This window comes from Phyllostomus discolor, chromosome 12 (genome assembly GCF_004126475.2).
Source record: "Phyllostomus discolor isolate MPI-MPIP mPhyDis1 chromosome 12, mPhyDis1.pri.v3, whole genome shotgun sequence".
Taxonomy (NCBI): Eukaryota; Metazoa; Chordata; class Mammalia; order Chiroptera; family Phyllostomidae; genus Phyllostomus; species Phyllostomus discolor.
The window spans coordinates 6010019-6022807 of record NC_040914.2 but is presented as its reverse complement, the minus strand read 5'-3'; the positions used below and the strand labels follow the sequence as shown (position 1 = coordinate 6022807).

Here is a 12789-nt window from a genome sequence, read left to right as displayed (position 1 = left end):
GGCTCTCCCTCTCTTTATCAAGCACCTACTGCATGTCAGAGAAAGATGGAGAAACATTTATTCACTTATGTATTAAATATTTATTGAGGGCCTACTACATGCAAGATGTGGTAAAGGGTCAGTCATTTATTCATTGATTACTTTCCAAAATATGGTTCTCGAGCACCTACAATATAGTAGGGTAAATGGAGATTTCATCCTCGATTTGTTCCCAAAATATTTATTGAATGCCTTCTATGTGCTGGGGGAGATGGAAGATTGGTTATTTACGTATTTATTTATCCTACAAATATTTATTGAGCATCCACCAAAAGCCAAAGGAGATAAACATCTGTCATTTCTTTGTTCACTTATTCAATATATATTTATTGAGTATATATCGTACTATATGCTAATGGGAGATGAAGGTTGTCCACTTATTCTTTGATACTACTAATTTATTGAGCATCTACTCTTGCCAGGCACTGTTCTAGGCCCTAGGGATACAGCGATAAAAGAAGAAAAAATCCCTGCCCTTGTAAAGTTTGTATTCTTATGTAGTAACTTTCAGTCTTTTCTAACTATAAACTGTGGCAGGAATTCCATTTTACACTGAGACCCAGTACATGTGTTCAATCTGAAATTATATCCACATATACTTGAAACAGAGGGTTCACATACCCTTACAATGTGTATTCCGGTGTTTTCCGTCTTACTGACTATAAGGAATTTTGATCTCAACCCACTAAATCTGTAGTTTTTGACCTCTCAACTTTGGCTGTTTATTAGAATTACCTGGAGTCCTTTTTTTTAAAAAATCCCAATGCTTAGGTCCCCTCCAAACCAATTAAGTTAGGATCGGGGTTGGGGGGTGAAGCCTGGGCTTTAGTATTTTTAAAGGCTCCCCAGGCATACCAATGTGCAGTCAGGATGAGAACTGTGAAAAACTGATTCACGACTCTGGGGAGCTCGTTCCTACTATTTGAAATATGTTCTAGGGCAGAAAGTTGATAACTGTTAAAGCTGAGTGATGGGTACTTGGGGGTTATTAGACCATTCTCTCTACTTCAGTGTATGATAATAATAACCATGGCAATACTAAATTTATTGGTGGCAGGAGTGGTGGTGGGGAATACTGGGCAGAATGATCAGGGTTGTGATGGGGGAAACCCAGAGGGACTGCAGATGCCCAGAGGTAGTAAAGGCAAGGTGGTGGAGAGGACCTCCCAGCTGAGACCTGAAAGATAAGTAGGAGCTGGCCGTGTGAATTCCCAGCTGTGTGACCCCAGGCACATTATTGAACCTCTCTGTGTGGTACAGACTTGCCTTTTTCCCCACGTGTAACACGGTGGTCACAATAGACTAGAGAGCTGGAGTGAGGTTTTAATACTTTAGCATACATAAAGGATTTAGGACAGCACCTGGTACGTAAGTGCTTAGTGGACATTAGCTGTCCTTAACGGGCCTTAAAGAAAAAACAACAACAACAACGGGGCAGCGGAAGGGGTGGGGGCTTAAAGAAAGTGCTGAGGTTAAGAGCTGCACTTTGCAGTGGTGATTTTGAAAGCGTGGCCCCAAACCAGCAGAATCAGCATCTCCTGGGACCCTGTTAGAAGTGCATATTCCTGGGTTCCACCCCACAACCTACTAAATCAGAAATTCTGGGGTGAGTCCCAGAAGTCTGTATTTTAACAAGGCTTCCAGGTGATTCTTGGGCATACTTAAGTTTGAGAACCACCTATGTAGACTCATTTGCCAAATGACCAATTCATCAATTTATCAAGGCAATGAACACAGGCTTCAGTGCAGTCCTTTTAACATTGATTGCAATGTCATGTTGCCCAGGATGGCTGTAACAGCCCTTGAAAGTCTGTGCTCCCCCACAAAGCCTTACTTTCCACTTGACTTCCCTATGGCCACTTCACAATCACTGTATCAGGTTAAATGTCCACTTTGCTTGGTTACACATTATTAACAAACTACTAAGATAGTCAAGATTTTATAAGCAAATATATAGGTTGTCTCATCAACCCTGTTTGCTAACTCCTTTGTGTTCATTTAAATCGGACTACATGCTTCAATGGTTAGTTATGGAGCTCCCCACTCTCATAAAGGACCCTGTCAACTGAGAACAGTATCATAGACATGCACACATATGAGACACACCTTTTGTCTGCTTCAAATCTGCTCAAGACATGCAAGGCATCTGAGATTTGAAAGATACTTCAAATACTTATATGATTTGGCTGGTTAATGAATCCAAGCATTTAGGCAGAGCACGGGGTTGAAAATTTTCTGGGAGAGAAAAATCCCCTCCAAAAGAACATTCTCATTTTCCAAAAGTCCTAGACCCAGGGAGTAAAATTCATTTTAAATCCCAAAGACTAATTCTACTTTAGTTGAAATTCAAGATGGGAAACCCCAATTATGCAGCAGAAGGGTATTTAATGAACACTGAAGAAAAATTAGTTATGGACATAAGAGCTCTTGAGAATGTAAAGCAATAGGTATGCTTTATCGTTTGTTGAAGAGTGAGGATTAGAGATATTTACAAAACAGTTACCTTAAAGAACACTAGCCAAGTGGGGTACACGTTCTGTGGGAATTAGGTTTATAATTGCTCCCATCCTTGTCATGAAGGCTGACTTCTGGGCAGTCTGTGGTCCCATAATACCCTCCTGAGCATCACAACCACAGCTTGAGTCTGATGTGGCATTGGGTAGAATGTTTGTTGGACAGAATTTGGGCTGTCCCTGTAATGTTATAAGCTACATGTGCCATACAAGGTTGTATTTTCTCACCAACTATGTGTTTAATTGACCTGCTGGTCACCCTTGATCTGGTTAAATTGCCTGAACCAGAACAAATGTAAAAACTCTCTCTTAGAGGGGACTGGGGTCCCATGGAGAACGGAGCTACTGCCATTGTTCCCTCCCACCCCTGCCCCCACATACAACATCACAATCTAGTGACTGGGGTGCCCAGCCCTGGTGAACACCTAAGGCTCTGCCCCTCAATGTAACAGGAGTGACCAGACCAAAGAGAGAGAGAGAGAGAGAGAGAGAGAGAGAGAGAGAGAGAGAGAGAGAGAGAGAGACATGTCTCAAACAGAAGAACAGATCAATGCCCCAGGACTCATCACTTTAAGCAACCAAGAGATAGCCAATCTATCAGATGCACAGTTCAAAACACTGGTGATCAGGAAGCTCACAGAACTGGTTGATTTTGGGCGCAAATTAGATGAAAAAAAAAATGCAGGTTACCATAAAAGAAATGAAGGAAAATGCACAGAGAACCAATAGTGATGGGAAGGAAACTGGGACTCAAAACAATAGAGTGGACCAGAAGGAAGAAAAAAAACAACCAAACAGGAAAGAATAGAGAAATAAGAATTCAAAAAAACCGAGAAGCTTAGGAACCTCCAGGACATCTTTAAATGTTCCAATATCTGAATTATAGGGGTACCAGAAGGGGAAGAGGAAAAGCAACAGATTGAACACGTATTTGAACAAATAATAAAGGAGAACTTCCCCATTTTGGCAAAGAAAATAGACTTCCAGGAGATCCAGGAAGCTCAGAGAGCCCCAAAGAAGTTGGACCCAAGAAGGAACACACCAAGGCACATCATAATTACATTAGCCAAAGTAAAAATGAAGGAGAGAGTCCTAGAAGCAGCAAGAGATAAGGGGACAGTAACCTACAAAGGAGTTCCCATCAGACCATCAGCTGATTTCTCAAAAGAGACCTTACAGGCAAGAAGGGGCTGGAAAGAAATATTCCAAGTCATGAAAGACAAGGACCTATATCCCAGATTACTCTATCCAGCAAAGCTTTCATTTAGAATGGAAGGGCAGATAAGGTGCTTCTCGGATAAGATCAAGTTAAAGGAGTTCATCATCACCAAGCCCTTATTTTATGAAATGTTAAAGGACTTATCTAAGAAAAGAAGATAAAAAAAAAAACCATGTATAGTAAAAGGACAGCAAACTCACAGTTATTAACAACCACACCTAAAGCAAAACCAAAAGAAACTAAGCAAACAACTAGAACAGGAACAGAACCACAGAAATGGAGGGCACATGGAGAGTTAGCAACAGGGGAGTGGGAGGAGGAGAGAGGGGGAAAAGGTACAGAGAATAAGTAGCATAGATTGTAGGTTGAAAATAGATAGGGGGAGGGTAAGAATAGTATGGGAAATGTAGAAGCTAAAGAACTTGTAAGTATGACACATGGACATGACTAAAGAGGGGGGTGTGGGTGGGAGAGGGTGTACAGGGTGGAGGGGAGTGAAGAGGGAAATGGGACAACTGTAATAGCATAATCAATAAAATATATTAAAAGAAAAAAACCTCTCTTAAATTAGGAAAAATTTTGTAGTCGTTCCTTCTGGTGAAGTATTTTTATAAGCAAAATTAATAAGTGATTCTAATAGATTCATTGAAAAAATGCCACGTGGTTTCCTTTCCTCTACAGACCCAAAATATGGAAATCTGTATTTACTCAATTTTGCAATGCCTGTGGGAAAATGGCATGTGGCTAGTTGCTCATTTAGGCAAGTTGATTTTTGGCCAAACTGGTTTCTGGCTAGGTTGTTTCTAGGGAGTTGGACTGGCCAGAGGAAGCGAACGTGAAGCAAAGTGGCTGGATTCCGGAAACTCAAGAGAGAGTTAGGAAGGTGGGTGGATTGGGCATGACTGTGGCTGAATGCAAAGAATGGACAATGGGATCGAGAATGGGTGGTGAGGCCAGTACTGACAAGGGGAGGCGGGGACTGGAGGTTAACTCAGGCAACCCTGCTGGACTCTCCCCAAACCTCAGCCTGCTCTGCACTTCACCCACCCCAGTCCTTCTCACCATTATTGTGCCCTTCGCAGAGCAATTGCAGGAATCGGAACAGATCTTGAGTGAATTCATCATCTGCCATGACCTTCTCTCCTGGGTAGAAAAAGGGGGCAGGGCCCAGAAGGGGTCAGGTACACCAAGACAGCGCACACGTGCACACGGCCCATGCACACTGCACACGCATGCACAAAGCATAGTCGTGAGGGGAGGAGCAGCCACCACTTCAAAGACACTGAGAAGGCCACTGACATCCATAACATCAGGGGCTCCCGATCTCAGAATCCGTGACAGCAGATGGAGGCCTGAGTGGCCCTGAGTACGGAAGCTGGTGCCTCAGTGTCTTTCTACATCAGTGCCCCTCTGATGTCACCACTTATGTGACGTCCGGGAGTGTGCCTGATCCAGCAGAGATTCAAACAGCTGGTACCTCCCTCAGCGCTCCTCCTGGACGTGGGGTTAATAGATTATGGGGCAAGGGGTTGGGGGGGGTCACTTTCACGCAAAGGATCAGAGCAGGGAGGGATGTTGAAAGCCAGCCAATTGGAAAGCAACTTTGAAATCAGCCAATCCAGGAGAGGCGGGGGGAGGGTGTAAACATGGACCAATCAGAACGGCCATCTAAAAGAAGTCCAACAGGGAGGGCCACAGGAGACGGGAGAGAGGGGGAGCCTAGACAGTGAATGGGCCAACCAGAGCAGGCGCAGAAGACGCGCGCGCGCACGCACACCAATCAGAGTGGAAGCTGGGGACAACCAATCCGGTTGGTGGATGGGAACTGCAGACCCCGCGAATACAGAGTCGTGGCGCAGGGAGAGGGGTGGAGGGGTGGATGGGTGGGTCACCCCACCCTGAGACTGAGAATCTGGGTGTGAAGTTGAAGGACATCCATCTGGAAACGGATCTTTGCCATCTCCTCTGGCTTCTACTTTACGTGCGGGGAAACTGAAGCCAACAGGAGGTAAGTGACTGGTTTCATAATCCCAGGTGGTGTTAGTGGCTAATCTGGGACCTGAATTTGGTCTCTGGACTCCGATCTCAAGACTTTCCGCGGGCACTCAGAACCAATGAAGAATTTCTCCCTGGATGTCCCAGATCCTCAGCCCCCAGGTGGAGGGGAGGGGGAGGGGGGACAGGGTTAGAAGGGAGGGGTGGCAGAGTAGCACAGCAAAGGGAGTAGGCTAGGGGAATTACCGTTCTGGCGGTTGATGACTGGGGCAGCCAACAGGATGGGAGGAGGAAGCAGGAGAAAAGAGGGAGAAAGAGACAGAAGGAGACAGAGAGACAGAAAAATACACACAGTGACACACAGTCAGGGTCAAAGACAGACATGGAGAAAGAACCACATAGAAAGAGTGACAAAGAGACAGAAGGAAGCCAGAAAGAGTGTAGGAAATGATGGTAAAAGCATTGGGAAAGAAAGAAGAGGGAAGAGAAAGGGAGATGGACAGGTAGAGGTGGAGAGGCAGGAGGCAAGGATCAGGGCAGAAAGGTTAAACACGTCACAACACAGCAAAGAGGAGACTTGATTAACCCGGATTAGGGACATTAATGAGAGAACAGCAACCAGGGTGGGAAACTTTGGGCTTGTGGAGAGTGGGGTCCATGTGGTGATGGGTGAGAGAACATAGGACACAAGGACACCCAGGGGTGGGGGCGATGGGGAGGGATACCCTGGAGGAATGGGGGGAGCAGGTCTGGGGACCACTGCACGGATCAGGGGAGGAGGTGGAATCTGGGGATGCTCTTGGAGAGGTGTTTTGGAGGAAGGGAGCCCTGGGCCGTGTTGGGGAGGGGGCATATCCTAAAGGGAGGAGAAATCCCACGGAGAGGGAAGCCCACGAGAGGGCCTCACCAGTTCCATCTTCATTCACCATGCCCAGCCCTTCTGCCTTGTTCTGTCTCTCGAACGCATTGAGATCCAGGACGCTGAGGGGAAGAAAGGAAAGATGGGAAGATGTGCTGAGGTCCTGTTCCAGAGCCCTGCAGCCCCCAGTGGTGGCAGGTGTAGGGCCATTGGAAACCATGAGTGAGCAGAGGTCCAGAGGAAGTAGAAACTAAGAGCTGGCAGAAGCTATGTGGTGGCGGCTATGAAGTAATGTGAGGCAAGATGAAATATGTACAAGTTGAAATCAGGAGGATACAGAAGCCATCAACTAGCAAAAGCTTCAGAGGGGTAGAAAAAGCCAGTCAACAGCGAGAGCAGAGTCACATTAATAGGGGTCATCAGAGAGAACCCGGATTCCCCGTAGCTGGCTGTCCCCTGAGTTCGCAACAACCTTCCAGTTCCAGCTCCCTGGATCCATAAGAGTGGTATTATCCCATCCTTATTGTTGCACATGAATTCTTATAATAAACTTCCTGTCATTTGAGCTAGTCTGTTTGTCTGGAATGTGTCTGTTTCTGGAACCAAGAGAGCAGAACTAGAACTGGAAGTGGTAGGAGGGTGGGGGGCACAGTGCACCAAACAGCTTCACTGAAAGATAGGTACCAGAGCCTACCTGCATGTCTGCATCAGCGCCTGGATACTCTGGAAGAAGCCAACTTCCTTCTTGTCCTTCAGATAATCCAGCATTTTCTGCAGAGGGGGTGGTATAACAGGGAAATGGGAGTCTCGCAGGAACCTCCCACCCCTCTTAGCTCTCCTCCTGGGATCCTTTGCCTACTACCTGCTGCACATCAGCATTGCCCCCATTTAGTATGGAGATGCCCAGCTTCAGGGTGGAGGACACCATGGCTCCCGTCTCTCCTGGAGGGGGCAGGGGACAAAAGATGGTCCACTTAGTTTGGGAATGATGTTCTCCATCCACCAGAAAATGGCCATCACGGGGAATGTAAGAGAAGGGGTTGTAGGCATGTGCAAGGGTAACCGTAGCTAAAGGATAGTGAGAAATCACAAGGCAAGTGGAACATGCAAGGGCTGGGATGTGTGTGCAAACCAAAGAAATGCAGGGGTGGGAGAGTGTGCCACTGGGTCCACAGGAAATGGGTGGGTTGGGGAGAGGGAAGACAGGCTGAGTGTGCTCAGGAGCCAGATGGTTGTGGAGGGCACCTTTGCAGGCACTAATCATCTGCAGCACCATCTCCGCAGCCCCTCGGTTGTGCAGCCGCGCCTGCTGGTACAGGAGCCTCTGCTTTTCCATCTCTTTCTCCTGGGACAGAGTCAGGACCGCAGGGACAGGTGAGTCCAGGCTCAGCAGCCCAGCCTTTCCCCCTCACAGCTTGACCCCTCACCCCTGTGCTCCCTGCTCCAGCCACACCCACTGGCTCCTTCCTTCAATTCATAAACCCCCTCTCTCCTTTGGTACTGAAGTCAGATTTGTCTCTTGCACCTAGTGCAGGGCGGGGCATGGCACCATTTTAACTTGGGCCCACAGGTCTCCAAGGGGCCAGTGGATAAAATCCAGGAGGTCTGTGCACTTGAATGAGGAAAAAAGTAATATTTTTATGTTACCACCCTCTAACCGAAAGGCTCCCTTGATGGAGGAGGCCATAAGACATGGCAATATTAGCCAAACCTGTGGCTGTGTCACCAGTAAGAACCCAGATGTTCCCCTGTCACAGTTTTATTTATATTCATCACTAATCACTTCGAGCAGCTGTTGGACCACTGTTCAGTCTTATTTGATAGATTAATCAAAAAGTACAGGTATTACTGTATCACAAATTTCTAAAACAATATTTTGATAACTAGTTCCATGTGCTTATTTTTTCTGTGATGAGTTCATTTTACACATTTAAAAACATGATTCTGAGAAATGCTTCACCAGCTACAAAAGGATTCCTGGCACAAAAAAGGTTAAGAAACTCAGAAATGCTTGCTGATTGCCTTCATGATGAATGGGTGGGTTAACTGCAGGTTTACTAGCTCCTTCTCAATGTTTGGCCTTTGCAGATGCTGTTTCTCTGTCTGGAACAGCTTTCTCCTTTTCCTCAGCTGGCACACTCCTGCTCAGACATCCCTGCCTCTGAGAAGCCTTCCCTGCCGTCATTGTCCCCGGTTCGATCAGACACCTTGCCTGGTCTACCACAGTCCCGTGAATTTCCCCTATAGTCTCCTGAGCTGTTCTGGCTTCCCCAGCCCTTAGGCCCCTGCCTGAGCTTTCCTCATCACCAGTGTGAACACTCTGCTGTTACTGTCTGACTGATGCCTCCCCAGTGGACTGACTTGGTCACTGCTGTGTCCCCAATATCACCCAGCCCAGGGCCTGGCCCAGAGCACATGCTCAATTAATGGGGATTACTGGAGTCAGGGGCCCTCATGCCTTTCCTCCAGCACCTCCTGATCCCACCTACCTCAAATGAAACTTCAACCTCTTCTTCAGCTTCGCCATTCTCCCCTCCCTCCTCCAGGTGGCAGCTCTGGGGATTGGGCATCAGGTTAGGGATGATGAGGAACAGAGGAGATACCTCAGTCCACCCCCAGCCCTTTCAGTGGGCAGGTGTTGTAGCTGAGAAGGGGACCTTTCCTGGACTGGGGCAGGGCCTCACCTTTGCCATGATATCGGCATACGCCATGTATAGGTAATCCTCGTCCAGTTTGCTGAGGAAGTAATCAGATAGTCAGGACCCAATGGAGAGGCCCCCACCTTATAGCGGTTTCTAATTTTCCTTCGGAAAGCAACCCTCCCCATGCTAGCCTGTGTGGTTCATGCAGGGTAAACTGTCCGCTGCCAGAGTGGGCCTGTGGTGTAGGCTGAGCCAGTCAGTGCTTTCTATCTGCTTGGCCACAGTAACAGCTCAGAGATGGTCACATGATCCAGGCTGGGCCAGTGGAACTCATTTGGGGAGTTTTGGTGTGATGGAAGCCTGGAGTTTCTGGGTATATCTTGCCAACTGTTGGGTTACTTGACAACTATAACCACCTATCTTGTTTTGGGGTCTCAATAATAATAATAAAAATAAAACAGTAGTAATGGCCAAGACCTATTGTGTTTACCCTGTTATTCCCTGAGATATATACATATTCCCTGAGATTATATATATATATATCTCCTCACAATAATCATATTAGGTAAGTATATTATTAACCTCATTTTACCAATGAGGAAACTGAGGCACAAAGATCCTTCTTGGCCAAGGTCACACAGCTTCTATTGGGATTCAACCTGGAGAGTCTAACTCCAGAGCCATTGCTTTTCCAGGACACTCAACTTCCCAGCCTCCCCTGCAGCTAGTGGTAGCCTGATGTCAGAATTCTGACCAATGAGATTATGTGCAGACGCCCACCAAGGAGGGCTTCTGTTCTTGGATAAAAAGATCTTGGTCTTGCTTAGACGAAAAAAATTCTCTCCCCTTCTTCCTGCCTGGCATGTGGTCATGCCTGGAAGTTCAGCATCTGCCTTGTGACCACAAGACACAAGCTCAGAATGGCAGTGCAGAAAGCCTGAGCAAGCCTGTCAGCCTGAATAACCCTGTAACCCACTGTGTCACTCCCAGCCCTGGACTTGCTACTCCTGACTTCATGTTATGTGAAAAAAATAAGTCCTTGTGCCGCCATTTCCTTGTTCACAAAAAGGAGTTGATAATTGTATCTATCTCAGAATGTGAAGGTTAAGTGAGAAAATACAGATGCCAAGTGTTTAGCATGGTGCCTGACACATAAAAGCACTTGATAAATGTCATTTGTTAGCAGCAGCACCAGCACCAGCACCATTACTATTGTTATTTATTCCCAAGACTGCCATTAGCCCACATGAAGCCTTTGTGTGAATTAGAAAAAAGGTCCCCCTTCCACACTTCCTTCTGTTGGAAATTGCCATAATACACTGATGTGTTCCTATAATACACAGATTTTGTTTTGAGCAAGATGCTTTCTTCTAGAAAAGTCAAAATTGATATTGTCAGTGATGTGAACCCTTGAGAGGAGATGCCCTTGTGAAGTGCCCAGCCTGCACGATGGTACATGGTGGCCCTGCCTGTCCTCGTAAAGTGACATTGAAAGATCAACCTCGGGGGTCCCCTAGAACATGGAGGGTCTCTCTTGAGGAACAGGAGGTTTCTGAGAGCAGGGAAGTAGTGGGTTCTTTTTCCTGGACCTAGGGAGGCTCCTCACCTCTTCTCAGTCAGGGCAGTGCGGCTGAAGTGCAGGACCAGCTGGTGCAGCGGGTCTGGCTTCTTCTCCTCCACTTCTTCCTCTTCCTCCTCCTTCTTCCCAGCTTTCTGGAGGGAGGTGTGGGGCTTGGAGAAGGGGCTTCCAGAGGCCTCTTCTGTCTCCCCTATAGCCCCGATGGGCTCCATACTTTTCCTCACACGTCCCACATCCTGCGCCCTCCCCTGGTTCTGCCCAAGCCAGGGGTCCCCTTCTCATACCCCTCAATGTGAAGGGCAACCCCAAGGGGTGTGCAACAGGCATCCTCAGCCTCAGCCCTGTCCGGCTCTGTCCCCACACTCCCAGGCAGGCCCCAACTCACGGAAAGGTCATCTATCATGCGGTCCTCAAAACTGTGGTCTTCAGTCAGGATCCATGTGGCCTTGTAGCTCTCCAGGAACATGTTGCATGCCCGGTGCCTGCAAGGGAAAGGTGTGGGGTGACAGTGGGACCTTCTCCTCTAACGCCTCCTCTAACCTCCCACAAATCTGCCTCCTCCAGCCATTCCTCAGGAGCCCATGATATTGGCAGTCCGTCCTCCCACTCTCAGTCACACTTCATTCGAGCCTCTTCAGCTCCCCTCTTCCCTGGGTGTCTTACGTGGGCAGGTTGTACAGAGGGGTCATACGGAAACAGGCAACGACCGCCCTTCGGCGCTGCTTGGACAAGAGCTTGTGCCACACAGCCTTCTTGGACTTGAAAGGGTGCTCGACCTGGGGGCAGGGCAATCTGTCATGTCCCCAGACTCTGTCCCTGGCCTGATTCCCACTTCCAAGCCGAGTCAAACTGCCCATCTGTGCCCAGGTCCAAATTCAGGCCTGACTCACAGGGCCAAAGAAACCCCTTGGTTCCACTGGCAGTCAAAGTTCTAATCTGGTCTCTGCTTCCAGACTGAAATGTCTCTCCCGAGCGGCTCACACACCCACTGTCTCTGCCCAGACCCACCCCACTTCCAAGGCCCAGCCCACCGAGTCAAGTAGTCTTCATCAGGCCCCACTATTAGACCCAAAGTTCTATTCCGGACCCAAGATTAAGCACCGATCCAAGTTTCCACTCTAAACCTCGATTTAAACTCAAAGTTCCACCCAGGCTTCACCCACAGACGCAAGGCCCGCACGGCCCAGCGCCCTTCCTCCCCCTCAAAATAGATCCTAGGCTCACCCTCAGGCTCCTCCCACAAGTTTAAGGCCCGCCCCCTGCCCATAGCTTCCGCCAGCCACTCAGCATTAAGACCCTGCTGGCCCTGCCCACCTGCTCCAGGTAGTAGAGCACTGCAGACACTTCCTGGACTCTGCGCACGATTTTTTCGGGGTCGTCCGCATCTTCCTCACGGCCCGGGAGGCCCCGATACAGGGCCATCTGCCAGCGCAGAGAAGGGGAGCCTTCCACCTGAGAGGAGAAAGAACTGGCTGGCGTGAGGGCCCCTACCCTGCCCGCAACGCCCTTCCTTGGCCCGGCTTCTGGTGGGGTAGGGGTGGGGAGTGGCCTTGCAAGGAGCGTGGCTGCCCCGCCCCCTTTCAGTGCTCTCAGGATCTGCTGGGAAGTACAAGTGAAGGTTCTTCTTTGGGTGCCTAGTACATAGTAAGTGCCTAGACGTTGGATCTTATTGTTGCCATCATTCCGACGTGCCTAGATGCGGATTAAGGAGGCGTACCTTTCCCTGAAGGTGAAGGTTGTTTTGCAGAAATTCCCGGACCTCCTCATCCGTGTCTTTCTGGGGAAACATGGCCAGGCTGGGTCACTCCAGAGGGCTCAATGTCCTCCTTGACCCACACCCTTTCCCGTCTAGGGCGGTTACCCCAGCAGCTGCTGGGAGGCTTGTGTGGGGAGGACACCCGAAAGGAAGCAGAGATCAGGACTGATCAGAGGGGGCATCCTAT

The 12789-nt window shown here is 48.4% G+C and overlaps 1 protein-coding gene and 1 long non-coding RNA gene across 5 annotated transcripts in view; one reads left to right on the top strand and one right to left on the bottom strand.

The window, feature by feature from the left end:
* The window catches only part of RYR1 (ryanodine receptor 1), a 114978-nt gene that overhangs the window by 34130 nt on the left and 68059 nt on the right, over positions 1 to 12789 (bottom strand). For all 4 annotated transcript variants that reach the window (XM_036013113.1, XM_036013114.1, XM_028529421.2 and 1 more), the window contains 13 exons: positions 12564 to 12623; positions 12161 to 12298; positions 11510 to 11622; positions 11232 to 11328; positions 10874 to 10980; positions 9310 to 9361; positions 9115 to 9180; positions 7871 to 7970; positions 7488 to 7567; positions 7320 to 7396; positions 6674 to 6747; positions 6013 to 6030; positions 4834 to 4914 (listed from right to left, as the gene is read on the bottom strand). In XM_036013113.1, the coding sequence (XP_035869006.1) occupies positions 4834 to 4914; positions 6013 to 6030; positions 6674 to 6747; positions 7320 to 7396; positions 7488 to 7567; positions 7871 to 7970; positions 9115 to 9180; positions 9310 to 9361; positions 10874 to 10980; positions 11232 to 11328; positions 11510 to 11622; positions 12161 to 12298; positions 12564 to 12623 (1063 nt within the window). The remainder of the gene's footprint in view (positions 1 to 4833; positions 4915 to 6012; positions 6031 to 6673; positions 6748 to 7319; positions 7397 to 7487; positions 7568 to 7870; positions 7971 to 9114; positions 9181 to 9309; positions 9362 to 10873; positions 10981 to 11231; positions 11329 to 11509; positions 11623 to 12160; positions 12299 to 12563; positions 12624 to 12789) is intronic.
* On the top strand, positions 5440 to 7190 carry LOC118497725. The gene is made up of 2 exons (XR_004900256.1): positions 5440 to 5779; positions 6702 to 7190. It is a non-coding gene; the product is annotated as an uncharacterized LOC118497725 (long non-coding RNA).